The 19161-nt window shown below is 46.5% G+C and overlaps 1 protein-coding gene across 5 annotated transcripts in view; it reads left to right on the top strand.

Annotated features, from left to right (window-relative positions):
* The window catches only part of g (adaptor-related protein complex 3, delta 1 subunit-like garnet), a 354723-nt gene that overhangs the window by 73050 nt on the left and 262512 nt on the right, over positions 1-19161 (top strand). For 4 of the 5 annotated variants that reach the window (XM_065441037.2, XM_065441036.2, XM_070524728.1 and 1 more), the window contains 3 exons: positions 6850-6899; positions 7224-7272; positions 8726-8871. In XM_065441037.2, coding sequence (XP_065297109.2) covers positions 6850-6899; positions 7224-7272; positions 8726-8871 — 245 coding nt within the window. The remainder of the gene's footprint in view (positions 1-6849; positions 6900-7223; positions 7273-8725; positions 8872-19161) is intronic. The other variant, XM_070524729.1, reaches the window with a different exon arrangement.

Raw genomic sequence — 19161 nt, 5'->3', positions numbered from 1 at the left:
GTTTTTGTGATTTTGTTCAGGTGGCGATAATCTACGCAAAAGCGCCACGTTCCATCCTTCTTTTTGACAAGTATGACGGTAGATGCCCAGGGACTACAGGAAGGCTCGAAAATGTCCCTTGCAAGGATCTTTTTGACTTCCTGTTGGATAACAGCTCGCTCCGACGCAGAAACACGATGTGGACGTCGATTAATAGGGTTCGCATTGCCAGTATTTATGCGATGGGTCACGACGGACGTTTGACCTAAGGGTCGATTGTCAAAGTAAAAAATGTCGCGGTAGCCTTCAAGAAGGCGGCAAAGAGCTTCAGCTTGAGCAGGTGTAAGGTCAGAAGAAACCATCTTCCCAATGTCGACGTCAGTACCATGCGATGACGTCACGGTATGGGCTGAGCTGTAACGATCTTCCACTGTGAATGGCTTGACCGCATCATCCTGCAAAGTGCTAATTATAGTCAAGGAGATCCCCTGAGGCAGAACATGCGCGGTTAGCGCAAAATTGACAAGGGGAAGGTAGGTGCGGTTTCCAATAATTTTCAGCACAGTGTGCGGCACGGTAACACCATGTGTAAGCAGAACAGCCGGAATAGGTGCGGCCATGTAATTGCCGTCAGGTACAGCTGGTGAGGACAACAAGTCGACGTGTGTCACAGAGTGAGGCGGTAGGCGAATGAAATCCATGCAGCTCAAATGGCTTGGAGGCAGGTCCACAGGGTCGGCAAGAAGAGGCAAGTCAAGGCGAAGTGAGCCAGCTGAACAGTCAATGAGGGCAGAGTGATTTGCAAGAAAATCCAGATCGAGAATAATTTCGTGAGGGCAATGCTCGATGACGGTGAAGAGGACGACGGTGTGTCTCTCAGCAATGGTGAGTCGGGCAGAGCACATGCCAACCGTAGCGACAGTCCCTCCGTCGGCGACTTGTACAAATCGGTTCGGAGCGGGCGTCAGAACTTTCTTGAGCTGATGGCGAAGAGCAGCACTCATAATGGACACATGCGCCCCGGTGTCAATCAACACGCACACAGGAACATTGTCGACGAGAACGTCCAAAAGATTCTTGTTCGTGGGTAAGGTGAAGCGAGGATTTTGAGCCAATGTTGTCTTTGCAGCTTCACCTCCAGAAGCTGCACTGTCTAGTTTTCCGGTCGGGGCTGCAGGCGGAGACGCTTGCGTAGATGAAGTGCTGCCAGCAGGAGCCGAAGTTGCATTGTTGCCGTTTTGACTGCTGCGAAGCTCCATGACGGGTACGGGGAACGTCCACCTCCACCAAATTAATGTTACGTGTAGCTGAAGCTAATGCTATTTACAATTTATTTACAAGGAAGCTAACGGAGGCCAAAATGGTGAGGCTATATCAAGCCGGCACACACGTCGTCTTCTTTCTCCTCAGTGCAGCCACACTGTGGCGGCTGTTCCGTAGCAATATTATCGTGAACATATTTCACACGATAACATAGTTTCAACATAGTTCACGATAATATTGAGCTTTAGTAATTGAGAGATTGACGTAAATGCAGGACACGATTAGAGACTCTCCTGGGACATTCAAGTACTTGCCTGATGATGAAGGCACTCTTCACTTAAATTATGTCACTAGTACTCAACCACTCATTATAAAAGCATCAATTGCATTATTAGACCAAGGAAAATGCTGCTTGTTCAGATCTATTTCATTTTTAGAAATAATAACTCATTGACAACGATAGGAACGGTCAAAGGGTTACGTTTTTGCTTGACTCTGCACAGCTCCCACTTTCGCCTTTCAGTAGGTTTGCTATTGCATAGTGCTGTGCTGGTTTTGATGGCTCTCAAACCTCACGCAAACTGCGAGTAGCAGAGAATTCGACTTTTATATGATGTCGCAGAGTGCCCGGACGGTCCGTGCCACTTGACCAAAAGCAGCTGCAGCGGCAGATCCACCGCTCTGTCATTGCTCAGTTTCTTCATGGCTGCGCATTTGCATTTTGTGCAAAAAACCGTACTGCCATTTGTCGAGTGCCATTCTACTCAACGACGGCAGCGAAGGGCGGTGATGGTATATGGAATGTCACCACTCCCTGGTTTAGTGGTGGGAGATTTGAATTGCGATAGAGGTACTCGGACACTTCAGATGCAATTTTCTTGCAAACTAAGTTTTTTCTTGGCATCGTAACATGCATTGCGAGGTTTCTATAATGGCATTTAAAGAGTCCACATTGACTTAGTATTTGACTTTAGTGTCCCTTTAAATCCACGTTATAAAGTCATTGGAACAGGTACTGTACTTCCTTATAAGAAGCATTACATTTTTTGTATAAGCAGATGGGCTCTAAAAAAAAAGCCATAGTACAGCAGGACATGCAGTTCATTGGCATGGGAGCTCTCCTGGTAGCATATACTAAAACGATGTTGATGATCATCAGCCTATTTTTATGACCACTGCTGGATGAAGGTCTCTCTCAGCAATCTTCAATTACCTCTGTTTTGCACTAGCCAATTCCAATTTGCACCTGTGAATTTCCTAGTTTTATGCGAAGCATACTAGCCGCACAACCACGCTCTTCCTTGCTGCGCCGCGCGCGGCCGCGTAGCTACCATATGACGTCATAACAGCTGCGAAAGCGGAGGCTCAACTCGTGCGCTCGCTTGCGGCCGCGTAGCTACATAGCTGGGTCTCAGCTCGTGCGCTCGCCTGTGGTTGCACAGATGGTACTGCGGCCTAACTCCCGCTCCTCCCGCTAGGGCACTGACGTCACAACAGCTGCAAGCCGGGCTCAACTCTTGCAAGATGGGCTGGGTAGGAATCGAACCAGGGTCTCCGGAGTGTGAGACGGAGACGCTACCACTGAGCCACGAGTACGATGCTTCAAAGCGGTACAAAAGCGTCTCTAGTGAATGCGGTGTTGCCTTAGAAACGAGCTGTTTCTAAGGCTCAGGCGTGCGTCGCTTGCTCAGGCGCACATTTCGTTTGCCGCGCCAAACGCTGCGTTGCTTGACACTCACCGCGTCCAATGCAGGGCGCGTAGTCGCTGCGCCGTAGCCCATTGTCTTACACCCCTTGGCGGGTCGACGGGAACGCTGTCGCGTTCCACTCTTGAAGGCGAAGCAGAGTAACGCATGAGTTGTTTCTTCGTCTAGCCGAACCAAATATAGCCAAGCAACAGCAGTTCACCAGGCTAAACAGTGGTTCAACCACTAAAATAAAGGCTAGTATGCTTCGCATCCTGGGCTTAACCTTAGCTAAGCCACAGCCATTTTTTTTATCATCCGACCTAATTTTCTGCTATCCTTGGCTGCACTTTCCTTCCCTTGGCACCCATTCTGTAACTCTAATGGGGTGCATAACTCTAATAGGGTGCATAACCGGCACATGCCGGTTATGCACCCTATGCATTGCATGGTCTGGCCAGCTCCATTTTTTACTCTTAATGTTAACTAGAATATTGACTAGCCCCATTTATTCTCTGACTCACACCGCTCTCTTCCTCTCTCTTAATGTTACACCTAACATTTTTTGTTCCATTGCTCCAAGTTTCTGCCCCATATGTTAGCACTGGTAGAATGCAATGATTGTACACTTTTCTTTTCAATGACTGTGGTAAGCTCCCAGTCAGGATTTGGTAATGCCTGCTGTATGCACTCAAACCCATTTTTTTATTTGCCTGTGAATTTCCTTCTTATAGTCAGGTCCCCTGTGAGCAATTGACCCTAGATAAATGTACTGCTGCACAGACTCTTGAAACAGACTGGCAATCGTGAATCCTTGTTCCCTTGCCAGGCTCTTGAACATTACCTTTGTCTTCTGCATAATACACGCTCTGGGTTAAGGTGCAGAATCATGTGCTGCAATTCATCCCCAGTGTTGCTGAACATGACAATGTCATCTGTAAATTGAAGGTTGTGTAGATATTCGCCGTTGATCCTCCTGCACATTTTAAACAAATATCTGCTACTTGATCACCAGCTTCAAATCATTTGGATCCTGGCACTCAGGAACTGAGGCTGCCCACAGTTATGCCCGAGGTTTCGTCAGCCAGGCAGTGGGAGGCCTTCACCTGGTTTCAGCGAGGGATTGCATGGGGCTGTTTCATGAAATTATTATGTATTACTGTGAAGCTAGACAAAAATACCCCGTTCCACATAAATCACTGGATAAACTGCAACTGGTTACCTGGAGACAGTTGCAGACTGGCTCATTTGACAAACCTTACAAGTATTCCCTAATATATCCAGGCTGCTTCTCGTCTAAATGCAAAAGCTGCGATGCCCATAAAGCGGACCTGACGCGTATATTGAGCGACTGCCCTGGGCTAAAGCCTAGACCGGAACACCAACTTAATGGCACTCAGGCTAGGAGGTAGTGGGGTCAAGCTTGGATCTTGTGATCTCGTGGTCCCGTAGTCTCGTGGTCCTCTGGTCCATCTCGCCAAGCTTGAAGTTCGAACGTGCGGATGTGTGTAGATGCATGTGTATACAAAACTGAGGCTGGATCAACTTGCGCGTGCTTGACCTGTGGAAATTAATTGCTGCCAGAGCCTAAGATGACATTAAAGGGACACTAAAGCGAAACAATAAATCAGTTTAGACTAATGAAGCATTGTTTGAAAACCCTGCAAGCAGTCATTTCAAAAAAATAGTTTGATTATTAGATGAGAAAATGAAGGTCCAAGTATCAGTATTTGAATTTCGCACCGAAACCCCAGCGCCAGTACGTCAGCGTGACGTCAGGGATTCCAAAGTATGTTTTTGCATTTTAGTCGCGTTGGCTGAATAAAGGTTCCCGAAACTTGCCATGTTTAATATTTGGTTCCTTTAGAACGCAATGTAGTCAATCTGTACCGCTATATATAATTAGTAGGCCCTAGAAGATGGCATCAAAATCCAAGACGTCACAGTCCCCAGGTGCGGGAACTTAAGTAGGCATCGCCACCCGTATTTCGTTTTTGCGCTATTTCTGGCTTAGCAAACGTCTTGTCGTTGTAAGAGTGGTGTTCCTGCTGTTGTAGAACAGTAATTTAATGATTCAGAAGAAATCATTTTTCACTTTAGTGTCCCTTTAAGTAAGAAAAGTGACAATGTGTGCCATATGAACGCAAGTTTACCCAGTGCAAGAGCCCAGCAGTACCTTCTTAGCGATGCTGCTTGGTTGTATCTTGCCAATTTATTGCAGTGCCTCTGTATCTGCTTCAATTACTGTGGTATGAACTTATTGAATTGAGTGCTACAGCTCTCCTGAGAAAATTACATCCAGGTACTCCACAGACACTATTGCACAGTGAGTTGTAATTATGCCGACTACAGCATAGTTCACTTATACAAGTGGTTTGATGATACAGGGTTTTTATGATATAGGGCAGAAAGAATATACCACATCCGCTGCGAAGGTTTATGTGTAGTGGCGCTGACTAACACTCCCAGGGTTAGTTCTAGCAGTAACACATAAATACCCCAAAAAGTGGATGGGAAGATGGCGCCGCCGTAGCTCAATTGGTAGAACATCGCACGCATAATGCGAAGACGTGGGATCATTCCCCCCTGCGGCAAGTTGTTTTTTCACCCACTTTCGTTCCATTAATTTACAATTTTTTTATTTCAACTATTAAGTGCAAGTAATTTCCCCTGTGTTGTCCTTGGTGTCTTTGTTTGTTGTCTTCTTACAATATGATTGTTAAAGATTGGGCCCCTCAGTTAACCCGCTTTAGGGTCCGAAAGGCTAGATGGAGACTCTAGCAGACCATGTGCATACAAATCTGTATAGACCTTGCAAGGTTCGTGCTCAGTGTTGTCCACTTGAGATGTCATGTGACCATCTGGAGCTTTGGTAGGGGGATGTTGTATTGAGACCTTCTTTTTTTATGTACTTAATTTCAAAGTGACATTTGACCTCGCCTATCTCTTTGGAACTGAAAAATCTGAGGATGTTTTGTTATAAAGCATTAGCATAAACATGTGCGTGAGACAGGCTGAATTCAGAAACGGAGATTAATTTTGAATTGATATTTGTATAGTACATAACTATCTGTGGGAATTGCAGCACAATATACATTGTCTGCATGTAATCATGAGCCCGATTTTCATGATCAAGGTTTTTGGGGAGAAAAAAGTTGGAGCAAAGCAAGTACACTAAAAGCTTGGCTTAGTGTTCACTAACCGCCCAAGACGGGGCTTTTCTGCATGCATAGTTGAACTCCTCCACCTCAAGAGTACTCAGTATGTGCATGTCCTAATCGGAATCGGAAAAGCTGTCAGTAGAATGGTGTGTATTGCAAACACTTGCTTTTCTAGAACTATACTTGTTCTGGAGCACTTGTTTGACAATGCTCTCATGTGGCTTTGTTTTTCATCCCCATATTGGTTTTTAAATTGGAATATTAAGTAGCGACTTGTTCAGGGCTGGTTCAGGGCTGGCCTTGGAAAGCTGCAATTACTTTTTTCTGATGAGAACAAACCTGGGGCAGTCCTGTAAAGTTGGTTACATGGAAAACGTTGTAGGAGGGGATCTGGTCTGTGTGCACTGTTTGTCTTATGTGCTTGAAACAGTTGCGCTGTGTGTGTGTCTTGTCGAGTTTTGCTAATGGACTGCCCTTGCCCGTTCTCTCTGCTTTCTTTCGTGCAATCACCCCCTCTCATGGCTGCACCCACCACCGGACCACCCCCCTCGCTGCCTGCATCTCCCGTTCGGGTGCAATCACCATTTCGCACCTGCTGCCTTTTCTGGATCACTCTGACTGTCTTCTGTTGGTTGTGCTGGTTACTCCTGCTATCGCTTACTTCACTCTTACATCCTTGTTTTCTCTCATGTCTTCTTTCTTTCTTTTTTGTTGTTCCCAATTTTTTCTGCCCCTTTTTTATTCTTTTGCCACGCTTACAGTCTTGATTTCTATATCCTCAGGAATGCCAAACCACTCTGCCTCAATCCAGGTATGTTTGCAGAGTTTTTCACATTCTGGGACAAATATTTTGCTTTTGTGAACTGTTGTTTTGATATACACATAACCTTGTCTTTCTAATAAATGACCATTGGCTACTGCTAAACTTAATTTTAACTGCTATCTCTACAGTTGCTTGTCAATTGTGTGTACAGACACCAGAAATTCATTTTTTTTTCTGTTATATATGATATATAACAGCTACCACTTTCTGAATACATAACATCTTAGGCAATTTGCAGTTCCCAGTTCTTTAAAACAAGGAGTGTCTTTCTGTATTAACTGAGTATTTACTGCTGCTGTTCATTATTTCCAGCTCTGCGTCCAGAAGCTCAGGATATTGATAGAAGACTCTGATCAGAACTGTAAGCTTGGGATAATCACCTCTTTCTCCTCATTAGATAATGTTATGGACCACCAAAATATTGGTACTATTGCGATGCTACTTGCTGATGCATAATGTCTACGCCACATTTTCCATTGGTGGCACTTTAGGGCACATGCTTGTATTATAATTGGTTTTGTATTGAACATGATAGGTATAGGCAGCAGGAGGAGTGAGAGGTTACATATTGTCTTGGTGCACTTGACTTTACAAAGCACATTGTATTACTTGCCACAGTGGCTTGGTGGCTACGGTGCTCTACAACTGAACACAAGATCAAGAGTTCGATTCCTGGCCATCATGGCCACATTTCAATGAAAATTCCCATGTAGTGCATTTTGTGCATACGTTAAACACCTGGCAGTCAATTAATGCAGATCTCTTAAATGCGGCATATCTCATGGCTTCCGACTTACTTTGGTATGTTAAACACCCTCGCATGTTTTATCAACTTGCGTCTTTAAGCCAACTTTAACAAGGCAGTGGCAACCACACATCTCTCACGAAAAGCGCATCAAATGAAAAGAGCTAGAGAGGCAGTTGGTACCTTACTTGCAGTGTTTTACTTGGAACTCATCTTTTAGAAAACTAACAAGCAGCTTGGCTCTCCTGAGCTTTTAAGTGTGCTCAGGGCACCCACAAGGTTGGGGATTCACAACAGTATTTGCTTGGAAACATTCCAAATGGCTGTAGTATAAGCATTGCAGGGGTTAAACAGCAGTGAAATGAGCCTACGTGTGGAATGCAATGTGTGACCAACAAGCCAGTTCAGTTTGCAAGAGAGCTGCTTTTGCTCTCTGAATGGCAGTCACAAGGGCTCGTCATTCCATTGTGCGTCACTTTTATGGTCACACTTGTACTGTATGGTCTGCCATTAAAAGCAGTTCTCGCATGATGGAGAAATTAGCTTCGAGCCTCGTGCAATGTCTCACCAAATTGACATAGCTTGAGCTGGCACTTTCAGCCAGAGTGTCGATAAAGGAGAGCCACGCATCAGAGTGTCTGAGTGGCGTCATTGGATATTAAGGAAAGCGCAGAATCAAAAAGAGGCACTCTTTGCTTTTCCTCCTGGTCTCCCACTCTTGTCATTGAGAATCCGACAAGAACAACCAACATCCTCTCGTGCTTGTGTCGCTACAGTGATGCTGATAATCTATAGAAAGCTTTTTGTTATGTCAAGGGCATCTTTATCTTTGGCTGTTATCAACACCACTTTGCAGAATGCAAATCCTGTCATGGCATCAACACTCCACATTTGTGATGACAGTTGGATGCATATTTCTTGCATCAATGAATTTGCTGTGACTTTTGTACTGTGGCTTTTGGTTGCCAACACATTGGCCTTGTGAACTTTAAGGACAAGCACGTTTCACAGTGTGTCCTTCATCCACAGCAGTACAAGCTCACTTTCGTCTCTCTCTCTCTTGGTTCAGTGAAGTACCTGGGACTGTTGGCCATGTCCAAGATCCTGAAAACTCACCCCAGGAGTGTGCAAGCCCACAAGGACCTCGTGCTACAGTGTCTTGATGACAAGGACGAGTCAATCCGCCTCAGAGCTCTCGACTTACTTTATGGCATGGTGAGGGTTGGCATCTCAAGGGAAGAGCAGAGTGTGTGTCTGGTATGGCAAGTGGGACAGTCAAGAAAACCAACGCTAAATTCTGTGCAACTCAGTAGTAATGATGAAATGCAGCACTGCCTGCACACAAGGACAAGAGGTAGTTGTAACAAAAGAAGGGTTGGTCGTGACAGCACACAAGTAACTGTTGCCAATGAAAGCCATATACTGAAGGTTAATATACCATATACCATGAATGTTAATCTCATGCTTTTTTTTCCAGCCGAAGAGTGCGCTTTGTGTTAGGATGATTCAGGTTAGGATGATGTCAGGATGCTGTTGTGTGCATCCACTGCAAGATTTATTTGCCCTTGCACCACCAAGTGCCACAGCAATGGAAAGAAACTGATTTTAGATGGGATTGGGCCAGTGTTGATATTTTGATAGATTTCCCCCTAAATCTAACATATTTTTGTTTTGTAGGGTGCCTTGAAGCTTTTCTTTTATAGAACCTTTGCATTGGTGGAATGGCAACCGTGATCTACATGTATTTTATAATGTAGATGGTGCATTGAAATGATTGGTACAGTAAAAGCTCGTTCATTTGAGTTCTGCAGGGATGCTACGAAAATTTAAATTATACAGAATTTGAACTACTACCCGTTGTGGTTGCTTAGTGGCTATGGTGTTGGGCTGCTAAGCACGAGGTCGCAAGATCGAATCCTGGCCACGGCGGCCTCATTTCGATGGGGGTGAAATGCGAAACCACCTGTGTACTTAGATTAGATTTAAGTGCATGTTAAAGAAACCAAGGTGGTCTAAATTTCCGGAGTCCCCCACTACGGCGTGCCTCATAATCAGAAAGTTATTTTGGCACATAAAACCCCATAATTAAATCTTCCTTTAGAATTCAAACTAATGAAAGTCAAAGAAAAGAAATTGCTTGGTTAAGGTGCACATATAGGCCGACGTAGCACGAGCGCGCACATGCACCCATTTTTTTTTGCGTCACATTGGCGATATAACAATGTTACAGCGAACTAGAAGGGACAGTGCAGCACGTGGAGGCAGCGATGCATATGGGCACCTGACGCCCCTGGGGGTGAAAAGAGCAGCGGCACTACAATCGCTCACTCTTGCATGTGGTGCCTGTTGCATGGCTCGAAAGCACTTAGGTGGTGTTTTGCCCGTTTTCCCAGAATGTCTGCTGCTTTAAAGTCGTTAACATTTCAGCTTGCGTCAAAAGCAAGGAGGCCAGCAGCTGATTGTGTGTGACATTATTCGCTTGTGTAGTTCTTATTTTCCAGGGCCTCACTTATTTATTTATTTATTGAAAATAACCTTACAGGCCCTATGGCAGGGCATAAAGTAAGGGGGGCACATTAAACAGTAAAGTACAAATTTCCAACAGGAACAGTGCTATAAAAAGATTACCGTGTTACACAATGTTGAAGGCACTAGGAATACAAAGCAATATCTGAACGCACACGAACACTTGTTACTGTTAACAGAGCAAAGGAATACCGTTTATGAAAATGATATACAACATGGAAAAAATGCACAAAAACATACACTGGATTGGTCACTCGTGAATGGTAAATGGGAAAAGCATGAGTAACTGAGAGTGGAACATATGGAGGCTATGTTATCAGGGAGGTCATTCCAGAGACGAATGGCACGTGGTAGTGCAGATGAATTAAATGCATTTGTTTTACCGTATATGCGCATGAAACCAAACTGATTATGTAATCTGCGAGAAAAAGAGTGGGGTATTTGTAGTTGTAACCAGGTTCGTTTATTGGTGTAAATATATTTGTGGAATAAGCACAGAAGAGCGATGTTGCGGCGGATATCTAATGGCGGTAACAGTAGGTCTAGTTTAATTTGTGTAATGCTTGAGTTTATACTGTAGTTACGGGGTATGAACCGGGCTGCTCTGTTTTGTAACATTTCCGTAATATTTATTAGGTAATTTTGATGAGGGGACCAAATTGGGGAGGCGAATTCTAACTGTGGCAAAATAAATGTTTGGAAAGCAAGTTTTCGAATGTTTGGCGGGGCATTTCGCAAGTTGCGTCGTAGATAGCCAAGAGAATGTGATGCTTTGGCGCGTGTAGAAGTGATGTATTGGGCCCATGAAAGATTCTCTGTAAGAACAACACCAAGGTATTTATATGATGAAGTGTGGGAAAGCATAGTGTTATTAAGATGATACGAATATTTAGAATTTACACATTTTCGGCTGAAGCACATCACCTGGCACTTTGTAAAGTTTAGTGTCATGAGCCATTTGTTAAACCAGTTAGCGATAAGGTTAAGATCTGCTTGAAGTTTCAAGTGATCGTCAGTCGTGTGAATAGGACGGTAGATTATGCAGTCATCGGCAAAAAGGCGCATGCAGGAAGTAATATGGGTGGGTAAGTCGTTAATGTAGATTAAGAAGACTAAGGGGCCGAGGACGCTGCCTTGTGGCACACCAGAGCTAACAGAAGAGCTAACGTGCTGTTTAAAGGTATGCCAAGGAGAGAACAATCGTACAATGTAACTGGTTAATTTAAACTTACTTTCGTTGTTACAGGCATTAGTAATTGCCGAAGCAAAGCAAGCTGTGGAACTTTTGTAATGCAGGTCATTTGCTCTTGCGCCCATTGTCATAGCAATTAAGGGGGTACGCGGCCTTCTAAAACCAAAAAATTGCGAAAAAGTAGATTTTCGGAAAACCACATATTTGGACAGTATGTCTTATAAACTACCATTTCTGTAAATATCAACGTCTAATTCATCACGAAACTATTTGAAATAAAATTAATAATGAGCCGCGGCAGCCCTTGAGTGGCGAGCAAGCGCTCAAAATACCCCTACTTGGTGCAAACGCCATTTCTCCACCACTTTCCTGAGCACCACCATTTGGTGGTGTTTTGTTTGTGCATTGTTGTGCTGTCTTTTTCCCTCCACCCGCGGCGGCGGTGGCAGCACGGGAGAGGCGTAAATCGCTCATGATTAGAGTGCTTGCGAGAGCTTTTAAAGGGACCCTGAAACGATTTTGGCGATTTTCTACAAACGTACTGAGTCGTTAGAGTAGGTTCTTCTGATCATTAATTGATGCATCTAAGTGCTCTGCGTAAAGCGTGTAATTTATTATAAGGTTTTAAAAATACACATCGCTGCCGATCGCGGCGCACTGCTCGGCGGAATTTTAAGCCGCCCCTACCCATATGATGCAAATAACCCATATTACGTCACATGGGCTAGCTATCTGATTGGCTGACCAGGGCGCGTGGTCGATAATTTTTCCAACTTTATGGTGAACAAATGATGCTTGTAATAGTTGGAATGTTAGTTACTTTGTTTTTGTAAAAAGAAAATAACTTAAAGAGAATACACAAGAATAGTTTTTTAGTACACTTCAGCACTTCCGGCACACAGCAAGTGTCGTCTGCTTGTGTTACAACGTACTCCATTTTGATGAGAGCTCCGCGGTCAGAGTCGGTCTCAGTCTTTTCGCGAACGCTATAATTCGGCTTTGTTGCCTTGTGGACTGCAAACCTAGCGACCTGCAAACCACGAGTCCAGTATTAGGGCAAACGCAAGCGCAAGGGGACAGGGTCTGGCCGCTTGACTGTGCCGGGATGAGCCACGAGATGAGCAGAAGGGCAAATGTGAACGGTCTGCACGGTGCAGCCACCTGGTGGCACAGAGCTCAACCATACACAGTAGCAGCAACGAAGTGCATTCTTTGCTGCTGGTGTGTATTTTTCGCAGGAGTGTAATCAACAACACGTTGATTTATAAATGTTTAAAATGCTTTACACTTGGTTAGAGCAATATCAGCGCTTTGTTTGACTGGTTAAGCGCTGCGCCAGCAAGTGTCTGGACCGTGCAGACCGATCAGGCTGCTCACGTACGTCTACGCTAAAGTTGCTTCCTCAGCTTGAGTTTATGCCTCCAGTCATTTGCCGAAATGACCAGCTTGCCTGTTTTTAGCGGAGTACCGGACACGTTCGGCGCTACGACAGAATGCTCGCAACGCACGCTGCTTCGATAGCTCTCGGTCGACGGCCAAGCGGCTAGCGGAGAGGTCTCGCACGGGAGGGGGCGTGCTCCTAAACAACCGGAAGTGAGCGATGTGACGTCGCATCGTGACGCTGAACCAGTGAAGGCGGAGCTTAGCGCCGCTCGCTCGGCGAGCGAGTTGAGGAGGAAAAGCATAGCTAGGGAGGAGGGTAACTTCTAATCGCTTGCAGCTCCATTAATACGTAACGCTTCACTTAAATTGTGGTGCGAATGTTCTACTTAAGCTGTACCCTACGCGCCTACAAAATTTGTCCGAACCGTTTCAGGGGCCCTTTAAGGTTCCCACGGCTGGGACGCGAAGCTGAGATTGTCGAAGCGTGCGCTCCTCAAGGACGCGGGGGAGCCCTCGACTCCCATTGGCTGCTGCGTACGATGATGTTGTGGTCTCCTGCATAATGCATCCAGCCGTTGTCTGCTTCGGCTCCTCCATCGCCAGTACCATTTGTGTGTTCCGCTTGCCATCGTCTATCCTTGCAGCCATTCGCATATTCTCCAAGTTTCTACCATCTTTATGAGACGATTTTCAACCGTCTTTATGAGTCTGTTGTTGCGTTTAGCCTGCTGATTGTTGTGCGGTAGGCCACGGTGCATGCAAAGAAACACGAGACACGCTACACGCGTTCGATGCAAGGAAGCGTTCTATGAAGCTCGCCGCTCGCCGACGATGATCGCACTGATGGTTCCTGTGGGCCAGCTTCTGCTTCATCTATGCAAGAGCATGGTTGCGTCGATGCTTCTAGCAATGCGACTCTTGCTCCACCGGTGCAAGAATTTGTCATGATGAGTGCGGCTGGTGTCTCGTGCTCATCGACAGCGGCTTCCACATCCTCTCTTTCATCTGCCACAGACAGTGCGATCGCGTCGTCCACTGCGCACTTGAAAACACGTTTCCTAACGTGCGAGGAGAAAGAAGCGGCAGATAAAAAATGCGCTGCTGTGCAACGAGGACTTGGCGCTATGTCAGCAATGGAGCGAAAATTTCAAGTGAGGGAGCGCGATCCTGAAGCTGCCACCGCTACAGGTGAAGGCGAAAAATTTCTCCTTGTGCAAATGAATGCTCTAGGTGACCTGTTATCTTGGGACCCATGCCAGCGTTGCTTCGTGGCTGGGATGAAGGTTCAAGAAGGCGCCCAACTTGAGCTGCTATGCTTACATTGTGGAGTAGTTGCAAGCTCGTGGAGTTCTGCTCGTCAGGATGACTCAGTGGCCTTTAACGTGAATATAAGAGCCATTGTGGCAACAAAAGAGATAGGAAAGGGACAAACAGCCCTCAATGATTTTTGGGCGGAGATGAACGTGTCCCATTGTGGCCTGCATGATAAGACTTTTTGGAAGCACTTGGAGAAATTCAGGGAACCGCGAACACAGTGCATAGACAAGTTCTATGCAGAATCTGCTTGTGCTGTGAAAACCACCTACAAGGAAATGGATCCATAGTTCAGCAGAAATATCACAGTAAACTTTGATGGAACATTGCACAAGCGTGGAAACACGTCCCATATTGGAGTTGGTCCAATACTTGAATATCATACGGGCCTCATCTTTGTCGCCATTGTTTTATCGAACCAGTGCTTTGGTTGCCAAGTAGGACCAAAGCCTAGAAACCCAGGCTACGCAAGCCGGCAGGAGGATCATGTGTGCCAGAAAAACACTGACTCTAAGTCTGGGAGGATGGAGGTTGAGGCAGCTGTCATCCTTTTCTCACGTTCGGTACCAAAGCACAACCTCCGTTACACAATGCTCGTGTCTGACGGAGATAGTGCCACCTTCTCTGCCCTTGTGCAAGAAAATGTTTATGGACTGGTCCCCATTTCGAAAGAGGAATGCCTGAACCACGTCCAGAAGAGGATGGGGACAGTACTGCGCAATCTTGTGCAGAAAAGTGACAAGGCTTTAGGAGGGAAGGGCAGACTGACAAAGGCCCTCATCGACAGGTTGACCGACTATTATGGCTAGACCCTACGGAACAATTCCAACGATGCAGCTGCAATGCAGCGTGCAGTGATGGCATCGTACCACCACGTGACATCGGCGGATGAGGATCCTCACTTGAGCCCGGAGGGTGCAGACTTGTGGTGTCGTCATAACACCAGCAAGAGTGATGGTGTGTCACCTCCGAAGCATTGATACAATCTTCCAGGCTATGTTTTAGAAGCACTGTTACCTGTTTATGAGCACCTCTCACAGGCTCCTCTTCTGTAACGCTGCCTGGGAGCAAAGACTTAGAGCGCATCAGAATCATTTTACTCAGTGCTGTGGTCTCTGATGCCCAAAGGCCAGCATACGTCGCTGATTGCTGTGGAGACAGCACTGCATGAGGCAGTTTTAAGATATAATGCTTGCTGCCACAGGGCCACCCAAGAGCTATGTTCATCAGTGGGTCTAACACCTGGCCACCTGGCCATTCAGTGAACAGCCGAGAAAGATTCTCTGCGCTTGAAAAAGGCCAAGAAGCTATCGCAAGAGAAGGTGGAAAGGCGGCAAAAAAAAAAAAAAAAGAGAGTGCCTAAGGACATCTCCAGTTACACTGCAAGGTCATTTTAGACCAATGTAAGTGCTCAAAACTTTCAAAGCTCATTTTCTCAAAATGACTTATTTGGCTGGTGCGGCTGCTTGTTCCAGCCATATCTCTGTAACCGCTCATCAGATTTCCAGAATTCCTTTTTATTGTGTATCTGAATAAGTTTCTGAACACAAGACAAGCCCATTTTTTATATATATTGTGTCTGTGATTTGTGATATTTATTCAAAACTTGAATAAAATCTTATTCACCAACCCTAAATTCGGTGGTCTGCTAAAATTTTTTCAGCGAGGAAACTTAAAAAAAGGGCTCTCTTGCCCTGAGGTATCCATCTGGGAATCATCATAGTGAATTTCACAGTTGCAGCACCTTTTGAAAATTCTCCACGTCTGGAATGAGAAAACCATGTGCACCATTCTGACATATTGCTGTAACTTGAGAACCAGTCAACATAACTGCATGGAATTTTGTAGTTCTACTAATGCTTTTGCTATGAGTCTATCTTAAACATTTCATGAAGATATCTCAGTAAACAAAAAAGTTGGTATCCGAGGGTCGCCTCCCCCCTTAATACTGTCATTGCATTAGTGTGGAAAACTATTCCAGGTGTCGTTCTTCAGCGCCCTACCGGCTCGTGTGTGCCGGTAGGGCACTGAAGAACGACACCTGGAATAGTTTTCCATACTCTGTGATGCCTTATAGTGAGCATTTATTTACAGATTACACAGACTATGGAATTGGGCCCCATTTGGGAAGTGCTGTACCTATATTCCTAGTGACAAGAATTGTGTCCTGTGGATATCCAATATTGACATTCACTGCTAGGACATCACTATCCTAGGGATGTGTCGATTTCGTCTTGTGAACATCCCTCCTATGACCATATGGTCGCACTTTCTGTGCCCTGCGGACATCTATTGGATGTCCTCGAGGGACATTATGTGGATATGCTGCGTACATTTTACGGACATATGCCAAGGCCTTTTGCATCGTGCTTGCCATAAGGCAGGTTATGGTCGCAGCGCACGCTGTTTTATAGATGCAACAGGCGTAGCGCCCATGTATCAAGAACAGATACATTTTGTGCACACGTTATGCATGCGTGCACGTGTGCGAAAGTGCAGCATACTCCTGATTCTTGTAGGCCTTGCACCAAGTGCAATTGCCTTATTGAACTACCATATTTACTTGATTCTAACGTGCCCTTGATTGTAACGTGCACCTGTTTTCCATGACCAAAAGAAAAAAGAGCGCAATACCGTGCACCTCGTGCTTTCATGTAGAAATACTATTTTCTCTCATTTGGAAAAAACAGATTGTTTCCCAATACACTAAAGTTGCGATGAATAAAAACACAAATGGAAGCCCAATACCTGCCGCCAAGATTTTCACTGCACCGGTACGAGTCATGTGGGGTAATAGGTATCGCTTGTCGTTGCTATCAGAGAACTCCTTATTGTTGTCAACAGACCAATGCATTTCATCCTCCGTGTCGTCCATGGCATTCGAAATCCCACACTCTTTGAAGGCCTTGTTGACCATGGTAGGTCGTGCACCATGCATCTTTCACCCATCCAGCAAATTCCTGCAGTTAGGCACGCTTTATTTTATCGGCGAGCGTGAATTCGTGGCAGCCACTGACAAGCTATTCGATGTAGGGCGCCCGGATTCTATCTTTCACTGGCTTGTTCAAACAAACATTGTGCGGCTGGAGCTGCGATATCATGCCACCGGGTATCACGACAAGGTCGGTGTTGCATGCAGTCAGCTTGTCCTTGATGCTCTGGTCAAGGTGGCACCTGAACGCAACGAGCACAAGCATCCCATCTGCCTTGATCCCATGATCCCATCTGCCTTGATCCCTTGTCCTTGATGCTCTGGTCAAGGTGGCACCTGAATGCGTCGAGCACAAGCATCCCATCTGCCTTGATCCCATGATCCCATCTGCCTTGATCCTATGCAGACTCAAACTGTTGCCGGGTCTCTTCCGTCAAATGCTATCAGTCCAGTCAGTGACCAAGTCCGGGGTCATCCAACCTTTTTCATTTGCGCACAATCACGCCACTCGAAAACACGATTTCTTTCGGGAGCGTCTTCCGCCTAAAGATACAGGGGCAGCTTGTGCCCATCCGCAGTGCAACAAAGCATTGCAGTGACTAGTTTTTACGTGGCCCGAAGACAAAACGCGCACTTGCTTTGCCCCCTTCTTTTCAATGGCTGTGGTGGCAGGCATGTCAAAGTAGAGCAGCGTCTGATTTACATTTCCAGTCTGTCCGAAGTGGTAGCCGTTTCTATGGCACAACTTCAAAACGTACCACTGAAAACTGTGCAATTTCTCTTCTTATATATTGGGCAATTTTTGGCATATCCTTGTCCACCTTGTGGTCTTCCCCCGCGACACTCACGGCGCGCACGCTCCGATTCCGCTCGCGCCGGACGACCACCGCGGGTTCGAGCAGTCCGAGCCGCCATGCATGCAGGGCACCGCGCGCCTGCGCCTGCTCCGGCCCCGCGCGCCCGTGTGCCGACGCACAGCTGCGCGCGTACACGCCCCGCCGGCCCCACAGCTTAGGGGAAGGCGAGACTGCGCGCGCAGCAAGGGAGACCCTAGGCAAAGCTTTCGAGAAGACAGAAAGCACATTTATTGAGCTGGGAAGACAGAAAGCATATTTATTGAGCTGGGACTCAATAGAAACATCAGTTTTAATGTCACGTCCGAATATGAATCTAATTAGACAAAACATGGCCGAATGGTCGCCGGTGGCCGCTAGAATGGCGCACCACGACAGAGAGAGAAACAATGAAACGAGGAACAAAGACCAAAGAACCTGAGCAGTAAGAATTTACCTATCCTTCGGTCAGCGCCTGCCATCGTGCGCCCCCACAGCAGAGAAAAGGGAAATAGAGAGAAACGACAGACGAACAGACGGGGCACGATCGGCAGACGCTGCCTCAGGACATCGAGACGACGGAAGAGTGCGCGCGTGCCCGTCGAGGCCGGGACCCCGACGAGCCGAAGTAACCATCGGCCGGCGGCGGACAAAGGGGGCCGCCGCCGGCAGAGAGGAAGACGTACGCACCTTCCGACGCCCCGATGTGGTCTCCCCTCGGGTCCCGTCTTGCGCGCGCTTACCCGGAGTGCACGCAAGCAGGGCCCGAATCCCGCCAAAATGTCGGCCAATGGGGAAAGCCTGTTGACCTTCCCGTGGGCGGGATGACAGCAGAGTGACAGTGTTTTATGACCCGCTGCCACCCCGTCCAGGCAAGGAGGAGAGGGACACGGAGCCCCCGGCAACACAACGCAACGGCTTTACACAACCACTGCGAGAACCGGAAACCCCACAACCTTCGAAGAGAAAAGCCTTTTCTTTTCATAAAATTTGACTGCCAGCACCTGCTAACTTTGAAGTCACTCTGCCTTAGTCCTTTCTGTATGGCTAACTACATCGCCCGTACTTTGAGGAGATCGGTCGTCACAGGCCACTGTGCCACTCACTGCTTTTGCACGTATTCCGTGAGCAGCTCTTCTATGTCAGCAAAGCGGCCCTGCTTTGGTCCACTGAAACCCTTCCTTGTTGCTTTGCTGATGAAAATATTCTCCTTCTTGTTTGCGCCAGTCCCGCACGCAAATTTTGGGAACTCCGAACGCCCGTAATGCAGCCCGATTTCCGTCTGTCTCCGTGCACTGTTACGATAAGCCTGCAGGAGTACCGAC

Source organism: Dermacentor albipictus, chromosome 9 (assembly GCF_038994185.2).
Source record: "Dermacentor albipictus isolate Rhodes 1998 colony chromosome 9, USDA_Dalb.pri_finalv2, whole genome shotgun sequence".
Lineage (NCBI taxonomy): Eukaryota > Metazoa > Arthropoda > Arachnida > Ixodida > Ixodidae > Dermacentor > Dermacentor albipictus.
Note: the sequence above shows the minus strand (reverse complement) of the source record. Positions and strands in the feature narration are given on the sequence as shown.